The 19,423-nt window shown below is 42.4% G+C and overlaps 1 protein-coding gene across 3 annotated transcripts in view; it reads right to left on the reverse strand.

Moving 5' to 3' along the window:
* Positions 1–2,106: 2,106 nt before the first annotated feature.
* Positions 2,107–19,423, reverse strand: part of PRKG2 (protein kinase cGMP-dependent 2) — a 95,242-nt gene continuing 77,925 nt past the window's right edge. For 2 of the 3 annotated variants that reach the window (XM_045074666.1, XM_045074624.1), the window contains exons 16-19: positions 15,941–16,063; positions 14,937–14,999; positions 7,204–7,270; positions 2,107–4,454 (exon numbers count right to left, since the gene is read on the reverse strand). In XM_045074666.1, the coding sequence (XP_044930601.1) occupies positions 4,359–4,454; positions 7,204–7,270; positions 14,937–14,999; positions 15,941–16,063 (349 nt within the window). In that variant the 3' untranslated portion in view covers positions 2,107–4,358. The remainder of the gene's footprint in view (positions 4,455–7,203; positions 7,271–14,936; positions 15,000–15,940; positions 16,064–19,423) is intronic. The other variant, XM_045074637.1, reaches the window with a different exon arrangement.

Here is a 19,423-nt window from a genome sequence, read left to right on the forward strand (position 1 = left end):
GCTTTAACCCACTGAGCCACCCAGCTGCCCCAAAACAACAACTCTTAAGAATCACTTTCTCTATAGCACCTTCACAGGAAGATGTGGGGTACAGCCTTTGTCTAATGGAGTAATCACAGATTTAAACATAGGAAACTCAGAAAGATTTTAAAGAAAACATGACAGCTTAGAATGAAGAGCTAGAGACAGACAAATGAAAAAAGTCGTTTCAACCACGGAACAGCAGGAAACAGACTAGGAAGTCTGTGCAGCTGCAAACAGCAGCCATATCTCACAGAAAGAGAAGGATGACTCGAAAGGCAGAACCAGGACTCTACACAATGAGGTCAAGAGTCATGGAGAACAACTTGTGGGGAGTGTGACTCAGCCCAAAGCAGAGGAAAGGTACTATGTGTCAGACCAGATTTCAGAATTCAATGGACTCGTGGCTGCTTCCTGCCTCCCATCTTCTCCCTCTCTGAATGCGAGTATCCGTTGTGGTTATCCTTGGATGGTTTTACCACGTAAGGTTGGAAGTGTGCTAATAGATGACTTCGTCACTCGGTTCACAGGCTTCCAGGACTAAAAGAATATATGCACAGAATTATAACTGAGGCTTCTTATCCACACTCGAATGGATTTGGAGGGATAAAATCTTAGGTCTTAAGCTTGAGCCTGATACTGTAATTAAGTTGTATTTTTAGGGAGGCTCTTGGGAGGGAATGTATTTGCTGCCCATGCAGTAATACGATTCATCTGTGACCAGAAAGTGGACTGTGGCAGTTTTTAAAATTGCTTGCAAGCTCTATGAAACTCTCTTCATTAAGTCTATGTTCCCGTTCCCCAAAGCTGGGTGGGCTTTGCTTCCATCAATAGAATATGGCAGAAGTGATGTCATGTGATTCAAGGCTGGTTTGTAAAGGATTAAAAGCTTCTCCCTTGTTTCCGAGAATACCTGTTCTTGGAATCCTAGGCCTCTCTGAAAGTAGTCTGACTAGTTTAAGAACACCAGCATGTGAGGATTCCAAGCTGTGGAGAGGACATATGCGGGCTCTCTGGTCAGGCGTCCTCGTCTTCAAGTGGTCTCACCCTGGGTTGCAGAGAGTGGGGGACAAGGCTTTAGGTGACTCTAGCTCCCAGCTATGGATTCACCCCAGGCTCTGAGTCTTTTCACATGATATCGCCAATATTGTGGTGTAGAGACAAGCCATCTTCACCACGTGTCTGAATTCCTGACCCGTAGAATTTACGGTAATCATAAAATGGTTGTTCTAAGCAACAAAGTCTCAGTTGCTTAGAGCTGGGACTAAGCCACGAAAAAACCACAACGGCAAAATCGTGACGGAAATGCGTATTCAAAGCCAATGTTTAGCTTCAAAGGCAATTGACAGTGAGTATGTTTATTATTATTTTACAGTCTTGTGTGAATGATATGACGGACATAAATACTCCTAGCACAATGCCTAGCAATAAAGAACAAGGGTTTATTATCATGCCGAAAGAAATATATGTATGTATGTATTTCCAAATGGTTATTGTCAACGGCCTATAAGTAATAATACTCTGCCCCAATGCCCCAAAGCTTTACATGTACATCTCCAGTTACAGATGGATGAAGATGTGGTTTATCATTTACACAAATCTGGGCAGAGCTAAAATTCAAACCCAGGTCTCTTTAACTCGAAATCTTTTATTTTTTTTTTAATAATCCTCTCCTTCCATTTTCATATTTAGAGAAAAGATTAAGAAACTAGAATTATGAAAAGTTGCCCCCACAGAGAAGAGACTCAAGACTGAAAACTTAACTTTGTACTTGGAAAAGAGAACAGGAATGATTTGATGATTAGGAATATGATGCATTTGTATATTGGGGGATTAGGAATATGATAGGTTCTGTATTTTTGAAGGATATATTTACATATATATATATATATCCCTGTTTCATAAAAAAATTAGAATTTAGAAAAGTAGGTGAGCTCTTAATAAAGCACTTCATTTTGGTAAGTATTAACCCTTCATCATACATACTAAAGTTTAATCTTCATGATTTAAAAGAAAAAGATAAATACTGGATTTAATTGGAATAACTATACATATAGATACCAACCACACATAGTCTCATGGCTAAATGGTTATTAAGTCCCCTTTAATTTTAATAGAGACAGTAACAGTAGCTCCCCCCTTTGCAGCACTGATTATCTCACAGATGTCCACAAAGGACCAGGTATCTCTCTGAATCTCTGAAACAGACCTCTAAAGCAGGTGCTATTTTACTACATCGTCTTCTGCAGGTGAGAAAGCTAGTTATAGTCTACTCAAAGAAGTGAACTCAGTTTCCCAAGCTCACTCAGCTAAGAAAGAGTGGAACTGGAATTACAGGATGGTTCAATCTCTCAGTTCTTCATCTTTATGAATTACTCTAAAGGAAACAAAATAAAATCACGTGTGGAGATGACATACTGATATGGCCAATCACAGGCAAAATAAAACTGTAGTACTCTAGGTTGGTTTTTATTTGTATATCTGTAAGTCTTTTTTGAATTACAATTCTTGATCTCCTCTGAGAATATCATTGCTGTTATAACTATAGAGTTCTAATATCCATCCAATGCATAAATTTTCTACATTTATAGGTGGGTAATTTAAAAATATATACATGGAAAAACATATAATGCTTACAAACCAAATGCAAATAAAAATCTTTAAAAATCTTAGAAATTCATTAAGCAGGTTATGTTGATCCTATTAAAAATGGTTCATCTATGTACAGTACATAATCTTTTAAAAATACTACTCCAGAAAACAAAAATTCTTTGGTTCAGCAAAAGGATTCTCTAAATGTGGAAATTCAATTTGTTAAGGATGCACCCTCTTGAGTTGGGCCTCACTTAACTGCTTTGACTCTTCAGGAAGCATACAGCTGACTGTTTTGGAATGCTGAAAATATGGGTGGAGAGTGGGTAGAAGTTGCTTTTCCCATAGAACATTCGTATGTGAAAATATAACCAGAAGCTTGAATAATGCAGGAACTTTGATGTTATTTTTACTCTGCCAGATCAAAAAGATACAGAGAAAGTCTACTTCCCATCCATTTGGTGGGTTCACGGTCGATGCCTGACAACATTCTCTAGTGAAGTTCTTCGGTGCTGGTATCCAGTGCCATTGAAACTAGTCTATTCATCATCTGGAAGATTGTGAGGAGACAGGAGGGCATGTGCTGGATGTCCCTTTTACCGAAGTCCTATCACTTCCCCGAGGCTTGCCTACCTTACAAATCTAAAATTATAAACACATTTGTGACTCAAATATCTTTAAAAAGAGTTATTGATGCAACAGTGATTACAGGGCATCAACATGAGCCAATGAAATTTTCATTAAAAATTAACTGTGGTTATTCTGTATTCTTGATTTATTAATGGCAACAAACACAAAACTGGCCAAAATATCTCAGTTTTGAAGAGTCAGCAACCTTACCTATGAGAAGTTATTCTCTCCATATTTAATGGGAAAGAAAAGCCTTCACAATTTTGTGCCTGCGTGTTTTCTACTTTGATTGTGAAACTACTTAATATATAAGACAAAAGTCTACCAAAGGCCCATCACTTGACCCCACATTATAACTACCTTTAGCAAGGCTTTGAGAAAGTCTCTGATGTATCACAGCTGGTCACAGGAAAACAAAAAAATATATATATTTTTTGCTTTATTTTTTCAAAGTTCCCCATAGGAATATGATTACTGGCTGGGTGAGATAACTCATTTTTTCTCGGAAGTGGCACCATTGACGAATACTAAAACTGACCTTTCCCCAGACTAGTATTAGATGCATGTTAATATGTTTCTAGGTTGAATGCAGGGGGAAATCAAGAGCTTATATCGACTACGCAAGTTTCTGCAAACCACGGCTTTAAGATGCCACAATGCTTACATGGAATTGTTGAGAGCAGAAGTCTTCCAAAGTTCACCCTTGTTCTTCCTCCCATTTGTGTGACTTAGTTGCTCAAAGGCAAGACACTTTTTAAACCTTATTAGGACTCAAAGGAGACAAGTGTGATTGGGATGGAGCAATAGAACGCAGAGAAAATGATGCCCCGTCAACAAAAATGGTTCTGACTGTTGAGAGGGGAAGAGAATGGCCTCCAACATTTGAGAAGAGCAAATAATAGAATACATGAATAATTCAGAGCATCTAAATGAGACATTATAGCTCAGAACCACCTTCATATCCACACTGCCCCCCACTCCGGGGCAGAGAATTCTCTTCCCTAATGGTCTCCCCAGAGACATCACAACACTCCAAAGAGAGAAGCGATCACTGCTGGATTATTGGTCCTTGAGTCCTCTTCTGGATGTAGAGACAATAATCATCTTTTCTTCTGTCAAAAGTCTTTATCCCAGCCTGACAGCTCATCTGGAGGCACTCCTTTTTCAGGGGGGTACTTGTCGAAGTAGCTGTGGTCTGTGGGTCCACTGAGCTAACAGAGGAGGAATTAAGCCAAAGATGAGGATAATGTTATTATATACAGGTCATGATTTTTATATCTAAACCCTGTTTTTATATGGTAACCACTGGAAAGTCACAGGTAAGGAGACGAGACGACCAACTATCATTTTGAGTCACACTCTCAGCCTCCGAGGTTCCCTCTTTAGACCACACGGATCCAGTAACTGCATTACATTCCACAGAAGTTACCTGGCTTGAAGAGGTAAATCCAAAAGAAAAGGAGACAGAAATGGTATCTAGTTTTTGTTTTTGTTTTTTCCAGATTGAAAAACACTTTAAAAGCAAGTATTTTTTGATTGGGAGGGAGACAAACCATAAGAGACTTTTAATCTCACAAAACAAACTGAGGGTTGCTGGGGGGAGGGGGTTTGGGAGAAGGGGCTGGGGTTATGGACGCTGGGGAGGGTATGTGCTATGGTGAGTTCTGTGAAGTGTGCCAACCTGGCAATTCACAGACCTGTACCCCTGGGGCTAGTAATACATTATATGTTTATTAAATAAATAAATAAAAATTAAAAAAAAATTAGAGCACCTGGGTGGGTCAGTCAGTTAAGCATCTGCCTTCAGCTCAGGTCATGATCTCAGGGTCCTGGGACCGAGCCCCACATCGGGCGCTCTGCTCAGCGGGGAGCCTGCTTCTCCCTCTCCCTCTGCTCCTGTGCATGCTTGTGCTCTCTCTTTCTCAGATAAGTAAAATCTTTGAAAAAAATCGGAATCTGACACTTTTAAATCCTTTTTCTACTTTATAAAAGTTTCTCACTGACCTTGAATTTCTATATGGTTTATTGACCCACATAAATTTTCCAGGATGCCAAAGGGTCCGTTCAAAATATTATTGACCCTGTTCAAAGAGTGAAATGATTTGAAATTAAACTAGTTTGCAAATCAGGTGGTTTTCAATTCTTTGCTTTCAAACAAATTTTAAAAGTACCTGATTGAATTTTCATCTGGTAGATCAGTGAAAATACTACTTATGACAAATCATAATGTTTTCTTCAGAGAGTGGGGAGATCACTCAGAAGGATATTCAAAGTGGCATTGCTTTTTTTTTTTTTTAATTTTATTTATTTATTTGACAGACAGATCACAAGTAGGCAGAGAGGCAGGCAGAGAGAGAGGAAGGGAAGCAGGCTCCCCCAGAGCAGAGAATCCGACGTGGGGCTCAAACCCAGGACCCTGGGATCATGACCTGAGCTGAAGGCAGAGGCTTTAACCCACTGGGCCACCAAGGTGCCCCTGGCATTGCTTTTATAAAACCCTCCACTCCCAGTTATTTCTGTGAACACAACTTTCAGCACTAAATGGCCATATAATTTTAAAAAGGAATAAAATTGACATGGAACCTGATCCTATTTTTTTAATAAGTAACATTTCTCTCCTGGTACATAAGTAATTTCTTCTCAAGAAATATTTGTTAAATACTCGCGTTTCAAACTTTGCAAGGTATTTCTGTCATTTGATATTCCATGTTATAAAAATGTAATTACAACTGAATCCAGAAGAAATATGTGTGTTGTCACAGAAATTCCTGTTGTCAGAGGAATTTTAAAATTTAGAAAACTATAATTGAAACCCATTTAAAGAATAATCACATAGTAGCATCCATAAAAATACTTTTATGTAAGATGAAAGAGACTCTTTTGGGAAAATGGGATCGAAATACAAAAATATAAATTCAGAGAGAAAAAGGAATCACGTAATTTTATTCTCTGTAGATTTTAAATGGCCAATGGGCATCTGACCTCACCAGTGTTTAGATTACATTACATATATTGAAAGGAGTAACGTTTTACTTTAAAATGTCAATATCCGGGGCGCCTGGGTGGCTCAATGGGTTAACCCTCTGCCTTCGGCTCAGGTCATGATCTCAGGGTCCTGGGATCGAGTCCCACATCGGGCTCTCTGCTCAGCGGGGAGCCTGCTTCCCCCTCTCTCTCTGCCCGTCTCTCTGCCTGCTTGTGATCTCTGTCTGTCAAATAAATAAATAAAATCTTAAAAATAAATAAATAAATAATAAAATATCAGTATTTACAATGTACTAGAAATCACACTCTTCATAACAACTAAAACATATGATGAAAAGTTGAGAAGGCAATCTAAAAATGGTTTTAAAATTCCTTCAAGAGTCTATAGGGTGCTGACTGATATCACCGCTGAGTCATCCGTCACCCTGCCCCCCCAAGTTAGCGGATGTTCTGTTTTCTCTCAAGCTGTCCAACCAGCAACGGGTGGTGAGCACCCGAAAGTGGCCACCCCAAATTGAGACTGCTGTAAAATGCACCTGGGATTTCGAAAACAGTATGGAAAAATGAATGTGACATCTCATTAATATTTTATGTTGATTGTATAACAAAATGACAATTTTTCGATATACTGTAATAAATTAAAATTAATTTCACCTTTCAATTCACCTGTGGCTAACTAGAAAATTTCCAATCACGGCACGATTCATATTTTATTTCTAGAGCCCTCCGTGAACCTGAACGGCACGGACTGCCTGCAGACTCAGATTTTCCTGTAATTGGTTCCTGAGAACTGAACTGATCTCCGTCAAATAAGAGATACGGTTTAGTCCCTATAATCACAATTGCTATGATATTTTCACTTAATTCAAAAAAATTTTTTAAATCTAAAATGTGGTACATAAAAACACACCCCTATTCTGTTTATGAAAATCAAAGCTAGAAAAAGTTAAAAAGGTAATATTGTGGATACCGTACCTCTCTCTGCAAAGGTGATGGAAGGTTCCGTGCTTTCAGACCCTCCCAATTAAAACCATTTAACCACCTGAGAAGTAAGAACAGGTCAGAAGAATATTACTTGCCTGATAAACTGCTAGTGAGTCAACTTATCTGTTGGTCCGTTTTGTGGTCCTCTCCCTGACCTCAACACTGCAGGTGCAAATGGTGGGGGAGGGGAGGCGGAGAGGGAAACTGCAGAACTGCGCAGTGGTCTGGTCTCACGTTAAATCCGTGCCCACTAACCTCGAGGGGGTAGTTCTTGCTGCCCAGCACTAGGTCTAGATCCCCTGTTGTCCCACTGTCACTCTCCCTTAGGCTCACATTCATACTTGGTCTCTCTCCTTAGACTTCCAGAAACTCCCCCCCATCCTCACTCCCAAATGATGCCCTGACTTCTTATTTCACTGAGAAAACGGAGCTTGCACAATCCTCTCCCAGTCTATCCACCTGCCTGTCCACATCCGTGTGTTCCCTTCTCTGGGAGCAAAGAAGTCTTTGCTTCTGGGGAAGGTCGGCTCAGCTCTACGTACCGGATGCTGCGGACTCCTCTGCTCAAGAGCGTGCTCCTGCCATTCTCCCCTCTCTTGACTCCTCAACGTCTACCCGCTAGATCCTTCCTTCAGTCTGAAGACATTTTATTTCTTCCAACCACAGAATAACCTCCCTTGCCCTGAGCTCCCTCCCATCCAGCTTCCACTTTCTCTCCTCCCACGAGAGCAAAACTCCTGGGAGGTTATCCAGCCACTCTGCTTAGCCGTTTCTCTGACCACGCTCCCGTCAGCATCCACTCTCCACTCCCGTGAAGCTCCTCGATTCTCAGTTTTTGTCTTACTTCACCTAGGAGCATCGGCCTCGGTTCATTATTCACACTTCCTGAAACACTTCTCTCGCGTGGCTTCCAGACACGTTATTCTGCCTTCTGGGGTTCTTTCCCTCTCTTTCCCACTGCCTTTTCCACAGGAAGATGGTGTGCTCCAAGGCTCAGCTACTCAACGACTTCTAGCTCCTCGACTAGTCTCACTCCTGGGTCATCTCAATCAGTCTCGTGACTTCAGACAGCATTTATATATCTACTGTTACTATTTCTATTTCCAATAAAGACCTCTCCATTGCTTCCCAAGCTAATAGCTACAGCTGTTACTCCTCATCTCCCGAGTGGGTGTCTATCCTGCATCTAGCACATATCTGGCCCACACGGGAGCTCCAAGTGTTCCCCAAGGCACTGGCCTTGACTCTTCCAGTTGCTCAAACCAAGGACCTTGAAGTTATCCTTTCTCTCACTAGTCAGTCTCCCTAACTCAGTCCATATTCAAATCTTGCCAATGCTACCTTCAAAATCTGAACTCAGGATCTGAAAAATTCTCATCACCCTCACTCTACCAGCATGGGCCAAGCCACTGCTATTGCTCCCGTGTGTGACTGTAATAACCTCCTAATGCGTCCTCCTGCTTTTGTCCATGAGAAAGAACCGAGCAGCAAGTGTGAACATTTCAAACACAAGTCAGGTCACATCAAGACTTTGTTCAACCCCCCCCCGCCCCAGTGCATTCTGCTCAGTATGAAAGGCAAAGCCTTTACTAGAAACCCTAAGGCCTTGTACACCACCCTTCCCACCACCACGGCACCGCAGCTCACCGCTGTCCTGCTTTCGGTCCTCCCTCTCTCCTCACCATTCCTCCGACAAGCTAGAGGTGCTCCCGCATTCATAACTTGCACTCGAAGTTAGATGGCTCTTTCCCCAGATTGTCACAGAGTTTGCTCCCCCAACACCTTCAGATCTTTTCTCAAAGGTCATTTTCTTAGTGAGACCTTCTTTGACCATCCAGAGTACTATTTCACACACACCCCCCCCACTTCCTAACCCCTTCCCTGCTCTAGTTTTTTCTTTAGCTCTTACTGCTCTCGGATGTGTCTTCCATGTTCTGTACTTAGTTATCCTGTTGATTCTGTCTTCCCCACTAGAATGTTAGCTCCATGAGGGCAAGGATCTTCATCTGTTTCCTTTCCTTCTGTGCCCCTCACATGTGAGCAGGACTGGTCATCTAACCAGGCTCAGTAAGCATCTGCTGAATATCTGAATGACCCTGCAGGAGAACCTCTTACTATCACATCCTAGAACATCACACTGCCTTAACGGTGATGTTCCTGGTGATCCGTACGCAAAAAGCTCCAAGGTAAAAAGGTGTCTTACAATAATCCGTAAGGAGGTTAAGCTGATGGTCAGATGAAGTTCCTTTCATTTATTTGCTTCCACATCATTAATCTAAAAGAAATGATCTGGTCTTTAGGACACACTTCAAACCTGGTGGGCTGGAAATCTAATAGCAGAGTGGACATAAAAGATGTATTCTGTCTCTCAGGATCTTATAAGGAACACGGAATAGTGCTGTTCTATACCCACTGATATTTTCTACGGGGACGCTGAGGTCAAGTCTGCCAGCTAACAAAATGTACAGAAAGTCAGTTCGGTCCCAGGCACTGGAAAGAACAAAATCCTACTTTTAAGATATTCTTATTTTGGCAGGAGATGACAAACAAACAACAAAAACTAGTGAACAAAGTTAATTTCAGACAGTAGTAAGGACTAGAAAGACACGCGAGAGTAAAGTGGTGGCTGATGACGGGGATGGGAGGGGTTGGGAGTGGCCAGAAGGACGACAGAGGGCGCCGTGGGAAGACTGCGAGCTACATCACCCTTACGGCTAGACACGGGTATAGATATATCTCTCGTATTCTTTATCCCGGGGCCTTATAAATGGAAGGAAGGGCTAGAAATGAGCTGACGTGTGGGGAATGGAGTGGAAACTAGAAAAAAAAAAAATAATAAGGTATCTGAGAACCGGCCAGAGGCCAGTCCATGCAGTCCTTGTAGAACACAGTATGGAATTAGGATTTTACACTTAATGGGAAGCCATTAGAAAGTTCTAAGGAAATGGTGGGATCTAAGCACATTTCCAAAAGATGATTCTGGCTGCGATGTGGAGCATGACCCCAGGGCGCCGGGAGGGGCAGGGTAGTGGCAGAGGTGTGAGGCCGAGCGCCGGGGACTGTGGGCGGCTCTCGCACGGGTCTGCCAGCCGTGCTGACAGTGCTGCACCTGCATCTGGTCTAATCTCTTCTCACCCCTGGAGTTGACTGAGGCCCCGTTCCGGGTCTGAGCTTAGCAAGAGAAAAAGTGCTACCAACAGAGGGAAGGCTCTAGTACACTCCGTTTCAGACGCCATTCGTAGCCCAAGGTGCCATTTGGGGAGGAGCTGCTGAGACGCTGATGGAAGACAGGAAGTCCCAGAGCAGCTCCCGCTGTAAGGCGTCCCCCGTGCGCCTGCAAAGCCCCAGGCTGCTCTCCTGGACGCACGCGCCGGCTTCTCCGCACAGACCGAACCTTCATTTTTAGGGATTTCTAGGTGCGCAGTCATGTGGATTCTTTTCTTTTGTCGCCAAATACTGCCGCAATTTCTTTTGACGTATTTTACAGTGCTCTCTGCCCAGAAGCGACTCCATAAATATTAATAAAAATCATTACTGTTGTCCTACTGAATCAAAGAGCTTATACATTTCTTGCTGAGTACTTGTTACAATTTGACTCATGGCAATATTTACTTAACATGAGTGGCCATTCACTTAACACTTGGCCTTTTGACACTAACCACATTTTAAGTAACACAAGTGCCAGCACGCTTTCGTGTGTAAAAAATATTCACCAAAGAAATATTAGCAGCAATGGCACATAAATTGCTTTTTCATTTTTAGAAGACTGGTAGAAGCTATTCTTGAAAGTAATTTTAGGGGGTTCTGGGTGGCTCAAGTGGGCTAAACCTCTGCCTTTGACTCAGGTCATGATCTCAGGGTCTTGGTATTGAGCCCCGCATCGGGCTCTCTGTTCCTCGGGCAGCCTGCTTCCCCCTCCCTCTCTGCCTGCCTCTCCACCGACTTGTGATCTCTCTCTCTCTGTGTCAAATAAATAAATAAAATGTTTTTAAAAAGAAAGAAAATACAGCAGCTAGAAATATTGAAGGTAACATTAAGGCACTTGAAACAAGTTATTCCTCTAGCAGGAAAGATTTAACTGCACCCTACAATCATCCCTCTGTTCAGATAGGTGTTGGGAGACATGACTGGTGCCTAGTTGATCCATCAGCTGAAGAACAGGGGAAGAGGGAGCTCTGTCTGATTACGTTTAGTTACAATGATTTAACTCAGAATGTACAAACATAACAATATGCCATGTTAAATTTAAATTGCATTGTTTTTAAATACAAAGTTAAAACGAATTGTTCTCTGAGAAAAAAAGCATACATTTTACCTTAGAGAAGAGTGGAAAATCTGATGGCAAATTTCAGAAAGATTTTCTTTTTACTTCCAACGGTATACAGAGCAGTAGAAGCTATAAACCTTGAAGACTTAGGGAAGGTTTTAGAGAACTCCTACTTAAAGACAGGGAGAAATCTATTTTTCGGGTCCCTCCCTGCCCACACACCCCCAACCCCCCTACCTCAGCTTTATATCTTAAGAAACACTAGGAAAATCAGATGAAATAATGTCTGAGCTCCCTGAGCTCGCTGAAAAGCACTGTGTAAATTTGGTCCATTCTACTTTTGAACTCTACCCCATGCACCGCACTCCAAATCTTCCCTCACTGTTAAGAAGAGTGGGCAACATAGGCAGTCACCTCTTTGACATCAGCCACAGCAACTTCTTTCAAGATATGTCTCCAAAGGCAGAGGAAACAAAAGCGAAAATGAACTTTTGGGACTTCATCAGCTAAGGAAACAGTCAACAAAACAAAGAGGCAACCCACAGAATAGGTTGTAGTGTTGCAAATGACACAACAGACAAAGGGCTTTATATATCCAAGATCTATAAAGAACTCCTCAAACTCAACACCCACAAAACTGATAATCACATCAAAAAATGGGCAGAAGACTCAAACAGACACTTCTCCAATGAAGACATACAAATGGCTATCAGACACATGAAAAATGTTCATCATCACTAGGCATCAGGGAGATTCAAATTAAAACCACATTGAGATACCACCTTACACGAGTGAGAATGGCCAAAACTAGCAAGACAGGAAACAATGTATGTTGGAGAGGATGTGGAGAAAGGGGAACCCTCTTCCACTGTTGGTGGAAATGCAAGTTGGTGCAGCCTCTTTGGAGAACAGTGTGGAGATTCCTCCAGAAATTAAAAATAGAGCTTCCCTATGACCCTGCTATTGCACTACTGGGTATTTATCCCAAAGATACAGGTGTCATGAAAAGAAGGGCCATCTGTACCCCAATGTTGATAGCAGCAATGGCCACGGTCGCCAAACTGTGGAAAGAACCAAGATGCCCTTCAACGGATGAATGGATAAGGAAGATGTGCTCCATATATACTATGGAGTATGATGCCTCCATCAGAAGGACGAATACCCAACTTTTGTAGCAACATGGACGGGACTGGAAGAGATTCTGCTGAGTGAGATAAGTCAAGCAGAGAGAGTCAATTATCATATGGTTTCACTTATTTGTGGAGCATAACAAATAGCATGGAGGACACGGGGAGATGGAGAGGAGAAGGGAGTTCGGGGAAATTGGAGGGGGAGACTAACCATGAGAGACTGTGGACTCTGAGAAACAAATGAGGGTTTGGATGAGCCTGGCGGTGGGTATTAAGGAGGCACGGACTGCACGGAGCACTGGATGTGGGGCATGAACAATTAATTCTGGAACACTGAGAAAAAAAATAAAATGGAGAGAAAAAATGAAGACTGGGCAAATGAATCCCTGCAGGGAAGGAAATTCAGAATTCTTCATTACCCTACTGAGGTGAGAGAATCCTTTAGCATCAATTCACAGTGCACCCAATCACAATTTGACAGCTACATTTAAATGAGCCTCAGGTAAACAAGAAAGAAAAGATAAAACCAGAGCGTGTTAATCCAACCACCCCAGAGCAAAGTGCAGATGCTTCCTTAATGAGCGAGAGGAGGAAAACGCATCGGTGAAGGACTTTAGCAGACGGGACACTTGTTTGCTCAGTATCGTTGTGAATAGTGTGTTTATGTGTCATTTTTGTAAGAAGAAAAGAAATTATGGTAACAACACAGAGAAAGAGAGATAAATTGGAATCTAAGACAAATAATGAGCTTCACACTAAGGCAAACAGAAATACTCCAAGCACTTCGATGCCTACAAAACGCAGATGCGTCTGTCTCTATCGTCCGTCTCTCCTAACACTCCCTCAGGCAAAGCCCAATATGAATTTACAATGTTGAATTCATGGCTTTATTTCAAGAAAGTTCATGAATAGATAGAGCAGGGCTGGCAGCCTGGGGATTTTTTTTTTTTTTTTTTTTGAAGCTGCACCACTATGTGAAGCAAAATGAATAGTGTTTCTATTCAGAAGCTTCTCTCCCTTTATGTCCACATGTTCTGTGTCTCCGATTGTTCTGTAGAAAATATCCAGATAGGAGTGAAATACTGAAAGGTGTTTTCATTTCGGAACATAAATAATTCAGTGTGTTCACAGGCTGTCAAGGATGAAATTCTCCAATTTAGTTTTTCTATTACCAATAGTACTATCAGTCAGCGATCATTTTTGTATATCCTGAGCAAAATTAAAACATTTTGAGGACTGCTGGATTCAGCTGGGCATCAGTCATTTTAAAAATCTAAAAGGCTTAGGGGCACCTGGGTGGCTCAGTCCATGAAGTGTCTGCCTCAGCTCAGGTCATGATCTCAAGGTCCCAGGATCCAGCCCCGCATCAGGCTCCTGCTCACCCGCAGGAAGCCTGCCTCCCCCTCTGCCTGCTGATCCCTCCCCCTGCTGGTGCTCTTTCTGTCTTTCCCTCTATCCATCTCGCCCTGTGCTAAATAAACAATTAATTAATTAATTAAAAAGAACATCTGAAAGGCTTGAAGTCCATGTACGTAATCCGAATCAAAGACGATAATTCACAGAAGTTATCACTGGCTCCAAAGGCCAGCTTTAGAACCTCACAGAACTGTAAAGATGCATGTTAGATTATTGTATAAACCTAAACTTGATTTGAGAGACTTTGTGGAAATCCACGTACTTTACCCCAAATGTAAAATACAACACTAGGCTTCAAAATTGAGAAAGCTAGTCAAAAGAATATTACACTTAAAATAAATACATATTATTAGCTAGAACTGAAACAGAATACTATTTACCAGTTAATTTCTCTTTAGCATTGACAAGGGCAACTATATTGTACTTTAACAACCAAAAAACGTCAAAATTAGAACTCAATTCCTCAAAGAATCCAAGTTGATATTTTAAAACATAATATGGGGTTCCTAGGTGGCTCAGTTGGTTGAGCGTCCAACCCTTGATCTTAGTCAGGTCTTGATCTCAGGGTTGTGAGTCTGAGCCCTGTGTCGAGCTCCATACCCAGTGTGGAACCTACTTAAAAAATACACATAAAAATAAAAAATAAAAATAGCAAAATATAAAAAGCTAAGTCGCTATAACTTAGAGATGTGATTTTGTCACTTGTTTTAGAATTTCATCCATTCTTGATGGATCTTCAGCATTAGAGAAATCACCTTGAGACTGATTATTGTAACCACACCTAGTAAAAACAAATTAAAAATAACACCAAAAAGGAAAAACTGAATATCTGTAAAGGGGCCCTTGTGATTTATAAGGTAAGCGTCAAGTACGTTTTTCTATAAATTTCTATTTTTTTCTGGGCTACGTACCTGTGTTTCTTAATGTCATTGATTCCATTCTTCAGATTTCCAAGTCTTTCTGTTGGATTTTGCCTAAAATAAAAATTTTTTGACAGGCAATTCATAATAATTATGCTTCAGTGAATTTTAAATTAAAATTTAACATTTTTTCATTATGTATTCATTTATTCAACAGTATTCATAGACTTAGAGACTGAGTATAGGGAAATGAAAATCACACTGCTCTCTCCAGTGTGTGTGAGTGTATGTACACACACACACACACACACACACACACACACAGACACACACACACACACACACCGGTGTTTTAAATGAGCTATGAAGAAGGATGTCACCTTATCAACTCTGCTGAGGAAAACAGAGAAAGCTTTAGAGAATCATTTACATCTGAGCTGGAATCTTAGAAACATGCAGAGATTTCTGCTGGCAACCCACAACTAGGTTTCATGTTCTAAATTTACTAAATGCTAATGCTTTCTTAAAAAATAAAGTTCAAATGTGCAAAAAAAAAAAAAAAACAGTGACAAAGTAAAGTTTAAACACAAATTCCAAAAGCCTTCCATTCTCTGATATATTACTTTGAAGGGTAAATGGAAATTAGGAGTGATGTAAAATAAGGCCAGAAATGCACTGCTTTTTAAAATGGAGACGGACAGAAGGTAAGTAGTGACACTTTATCAGCACCATTGGTTTTCTCTCAAAATAACAAGGTTGTAAATTAATTACTCCTTTATTAAACTAATGTTCTTTTTGCCCTAATACACATAAAGATGATTCCCAAAGAGAAGCGGATAACTGTAGATCTCTTTTAAACTGTAAGTAGGTATTGTGGTTCTGTAACACGAAGCAAAGTCAAACTCCTAATGAAGAAATGATTTTCTTTGAGCAGAATTTAGTTGCATGAAAAGTACAGAAAGTAAATGCCTGCCACATTTTAAATTGGGTGGACACGGAAACGAGAAGACTTCACACATTCCCCAAGAACTAGGGGTTTTAATTTTCATCCTCACCTGCAAAGCCTCCGAATCAAATCCTCGGGTCTTCTTGTGATCTTTCTGGGAAAATCCATTTTTTCAATTCCTTTGAGAATCAAATTGTAGGTCATCATCTGGTCAACCCCGGAAAAGGGAGGGCTGAGGAAAGCCAAAACAGGACACTAGGACCGACGTGTCAGACACATTTTCAAGCGACTTTCTTACCTTTCTCCCCCTTCCCCCTCCTCCGTTCTCAGTGGTCGTTACATGAACAAATCTGGATACACGCTCGAAAATAGCTGCGCTGCCTTCCTATCCCCCAGCAAACGACGCACATACACATACAAGTCAGCTGTCAGGCGGTGATGGTCACCGAGAAGAAACGTAAAGGAGCAGACGGAGTGACAGACGGAGCTGTGGTTTTCTCAAAGCCGGACGAGGGGGAAAGCCTCTGTCATCAGCGGACCACTGAGCGGTGACATCCACGCAGAGGCGCGGGGAATGAGCCGCGCCGTCAGCCGCCAGCAAGAGACCAAGGACAGCAAGCACCCAGGCCGGGAGCGGGGGTGGCGCCGGTGTTCTGGAAAACGTGAGGAGGTCTGGGCTGCTGCGGGGAAGTAAGGAAGCGGGGAGGGTCGGAGCAATGAGGCGTGTCGTGGGAAGCTGGAGGGGACGCTCGGGGCCCCGGGACGTGCTCCGAGTCCGGCGACGGCCTTGACAGCAGTCAGAGCAAGCCTTTCTTAAAAACGTGTCCAAAGTGACCCGTGACGGTGCTAGCAGCGGGGTAGGAAGTCCTGGTGGCCTGAACGGGGATGGTGGACGGGAAGGTGGTGCCCCGGGCTTGGCTCCTGGGTCTGTTTGGGTGGTAAAGCGAATAGGATCTGTCCGGGGGTGAAGGTGGGTGTAGGACGAAGAAAGGATTCGAGATCGACGGGCAAGTGCTTCGGCTTCTGGAACGGGGCTACAGCTGTCCAAGAGGAGGCTGGCGTGCGTCCCGAGGCACAGAGCAGGCTGTGACGGGTCCACCTCGAGCTGGGGTGTAACGGTCCACGCAGACCGCTGAGTTGGTGACTCTGGCTTTCAGGAAAGGCGCGGGCGCTGCAGGCACGGCTGCGGGGCCTCATCAGACGGCGTTTCTGGCAGCGGACTTGACGGTCCAGCCAAGGAGAGAGCCGAGGGAAAAGACATCAAGACTGAGGCGGCCCGGAGCGGAGACGCCAGGAGGACAAGGAGGGTCCGGCAGTGACGACAGACACGGAGCCGTTAGCGTGGGGGAGAAACGAGAGGAAGGGAGGTTCTGGAAGGCGCGAGGACAGACTACTTCGGGGGGCGCTGCTAGGCCGGCGCAGGACGCGCCGGGAGCTGACCACTGAAGGATAGCGTGTTAACCCACACGCGCTGCTGTTAGAAACACTTTGTTCTGTTGTGTCGTTTAATTTTTGAAAATTGAAGATGGCCCTCATGAACTACTCGGCTATATCCTGGCCGTGCATGAGACGCTTCGCTACTGAGTTCCCACCCAGGAATAAACTTGGAATAAGGTGGGTGCGACAACTTTGCAACAATCTCTTGTCTTGCTTGGAAAGAAAATAAGAAAATGAGGTATGAAACCAAAAACACTGCTCTATTTCCCATACATCTATATTGACAATTAGGTCGTGTTGTGTTGTAGTTCATTTGCCTATACCTCCTGACTCTCTAGAGTTCAGGGCATTTAAAATGAACTTTTCTCATGCCCTACCCTGAACACCTTTACAAGAACAATTCCTCAACGTCTTGACAGTTCAAAGCCACTTTAACCAACCCTGAGTTATTGGGGATTCCTCCTCCCTATCCCCTCACTTTATTTCCTTATTCCTTGCAGGAACCTATCCCAGCTGATACAGACTGAGTTGTATATTCCCTAGCAACCTACATGAACCACCATGTATTTCTTAGAAATGCAGCTGACAAATTTCGCAGGGATGAAGGAACAAGTTCTTGAAATAGAACTCCTTGTGTCCCAAGACTATAAGCAATTTTCTCTCTGAATGACGTTCTGGAAAATTTCCTCTTCTTTCCTTCAAAATCTTAAGCAATGACTATTTGGAAATGAATACAGATAATATAAAATGCTCTCTCATATCTGTTTGCTCAATGCATGTGGACAAGGAGGTCCAATATAGCCACATGAAATCTCACATTAGAAATTTGTAGTGTAGAGGCATCTGGGTGGCTCAGTGGGTTAAGCCTCTGCCTCAGCTCAGGTCATGATCCCAGGGTCCTGGGATCGAGGCCCGCATCGGGCTCTCTGCTTGGTGGAGAGCCTGCTTCCCCCTCTCTCTCTGCCTGCCTCTCTGCCTACTTGTGATCTCTGTCTGTCAAATAAATAAATAAAATGTAAAAAAAAAAAAAACAAAAAACAAATTTGTAGTGTAAAAGTTCAAGATTTTATGAAATTCTTTCTAAGTATGTGTTGAGACTTAAAGCCCACCGAAGGGCTCGTTCCAGTATTTGGTATGCCAGTCCATGTACAAATCCTCTGAAAATCCGAGAATATCTGCTTATAAGGGTTTGTAACGATGATCAAATCAGCTGATGAGAAACGGGGAAGAAAACGGAACTGTTTCCCATGGGGGTGTCCACACATTCTATTAAAAACGCACATTGTAAGGCATAAGCATATAGTGGAAAGCGGATCATATTTACGGTTAGAGGGTCCGGGATCAAATCCCTGATCTTAAGCAGGTAGCTCTCTGTCCTGACTGTCTAATCCATAACACTGAAGTCATAAAATAATAAAAATTCTTCTTTAACTTCCACACAGACCCGTGAAAACGAAACTAGAGAATACACATGTGAGAGCTTTATAATGTGTAAAGCACTTCATCGTCCGAGGTAAGATCACATAGGGCCTGTGTATGTGTGTGTGCACGTGTGGGTGTGAATGCTTGTGCATGTGTGTGTATGCGTGCACCCATGTTGAATATTGGGGCCCCGGATTCATTAATACAGCCCTTTAATCCCTCCAGGAGCGACAGTTAATCTGGACTGCTAAGCCTCCTGCCGGGTCTGGTCTGGGTTCATTAGCACCTCTGGAAAGCAGCTGACAAGGAGATTAAAATTTAGATCCAACAATGTTCCTTTTCTTAGCTTTTCTGGTTAATGATTTATTGGGAAGATGGAAGAATGGGGCTAAATTTAGTTTCATTGTTTAATGGATTTAATTGAAACGTGATTACAATTTTCTCGATTACCAAAAATGTATACGAGAAGAAATAAAAACAGCCTCAGTTCCTCTCCTGATTCTCACAACAGAATTACCAAACCTTCACACAGTTAACAGGTCATCTATAGCAACAGGCCCTTGCATTTTAGGCAAACCAGGGTAATTCTGTCCATCCTTCCTGTACATTCCCACATGTTTTCTCCATGTTACAAACCAGCAAGCATGTTATATGCAGAATAGACAAAGGGGAAAAGGCATCACATGTAATCAAAAACATTCTAAAATGTTAAACTCTTAAATTATATATATAT

Source organism: Mustela putorius, unplaced genomic scaffold, assembly GCF_011764305.1.
Source record: "Mustela putorius furo isolate JIRA1106 unplaced genomic scaffold, ASM1176430v1.1 tig00000040_pilon_pilon_pilon, whole genome shotgun sequence".
NCBI lineage: Eukaryota > Metazoa > Chordata > Mammalia > Carnivora > Mustelidae > Mustela > Mustela putorius.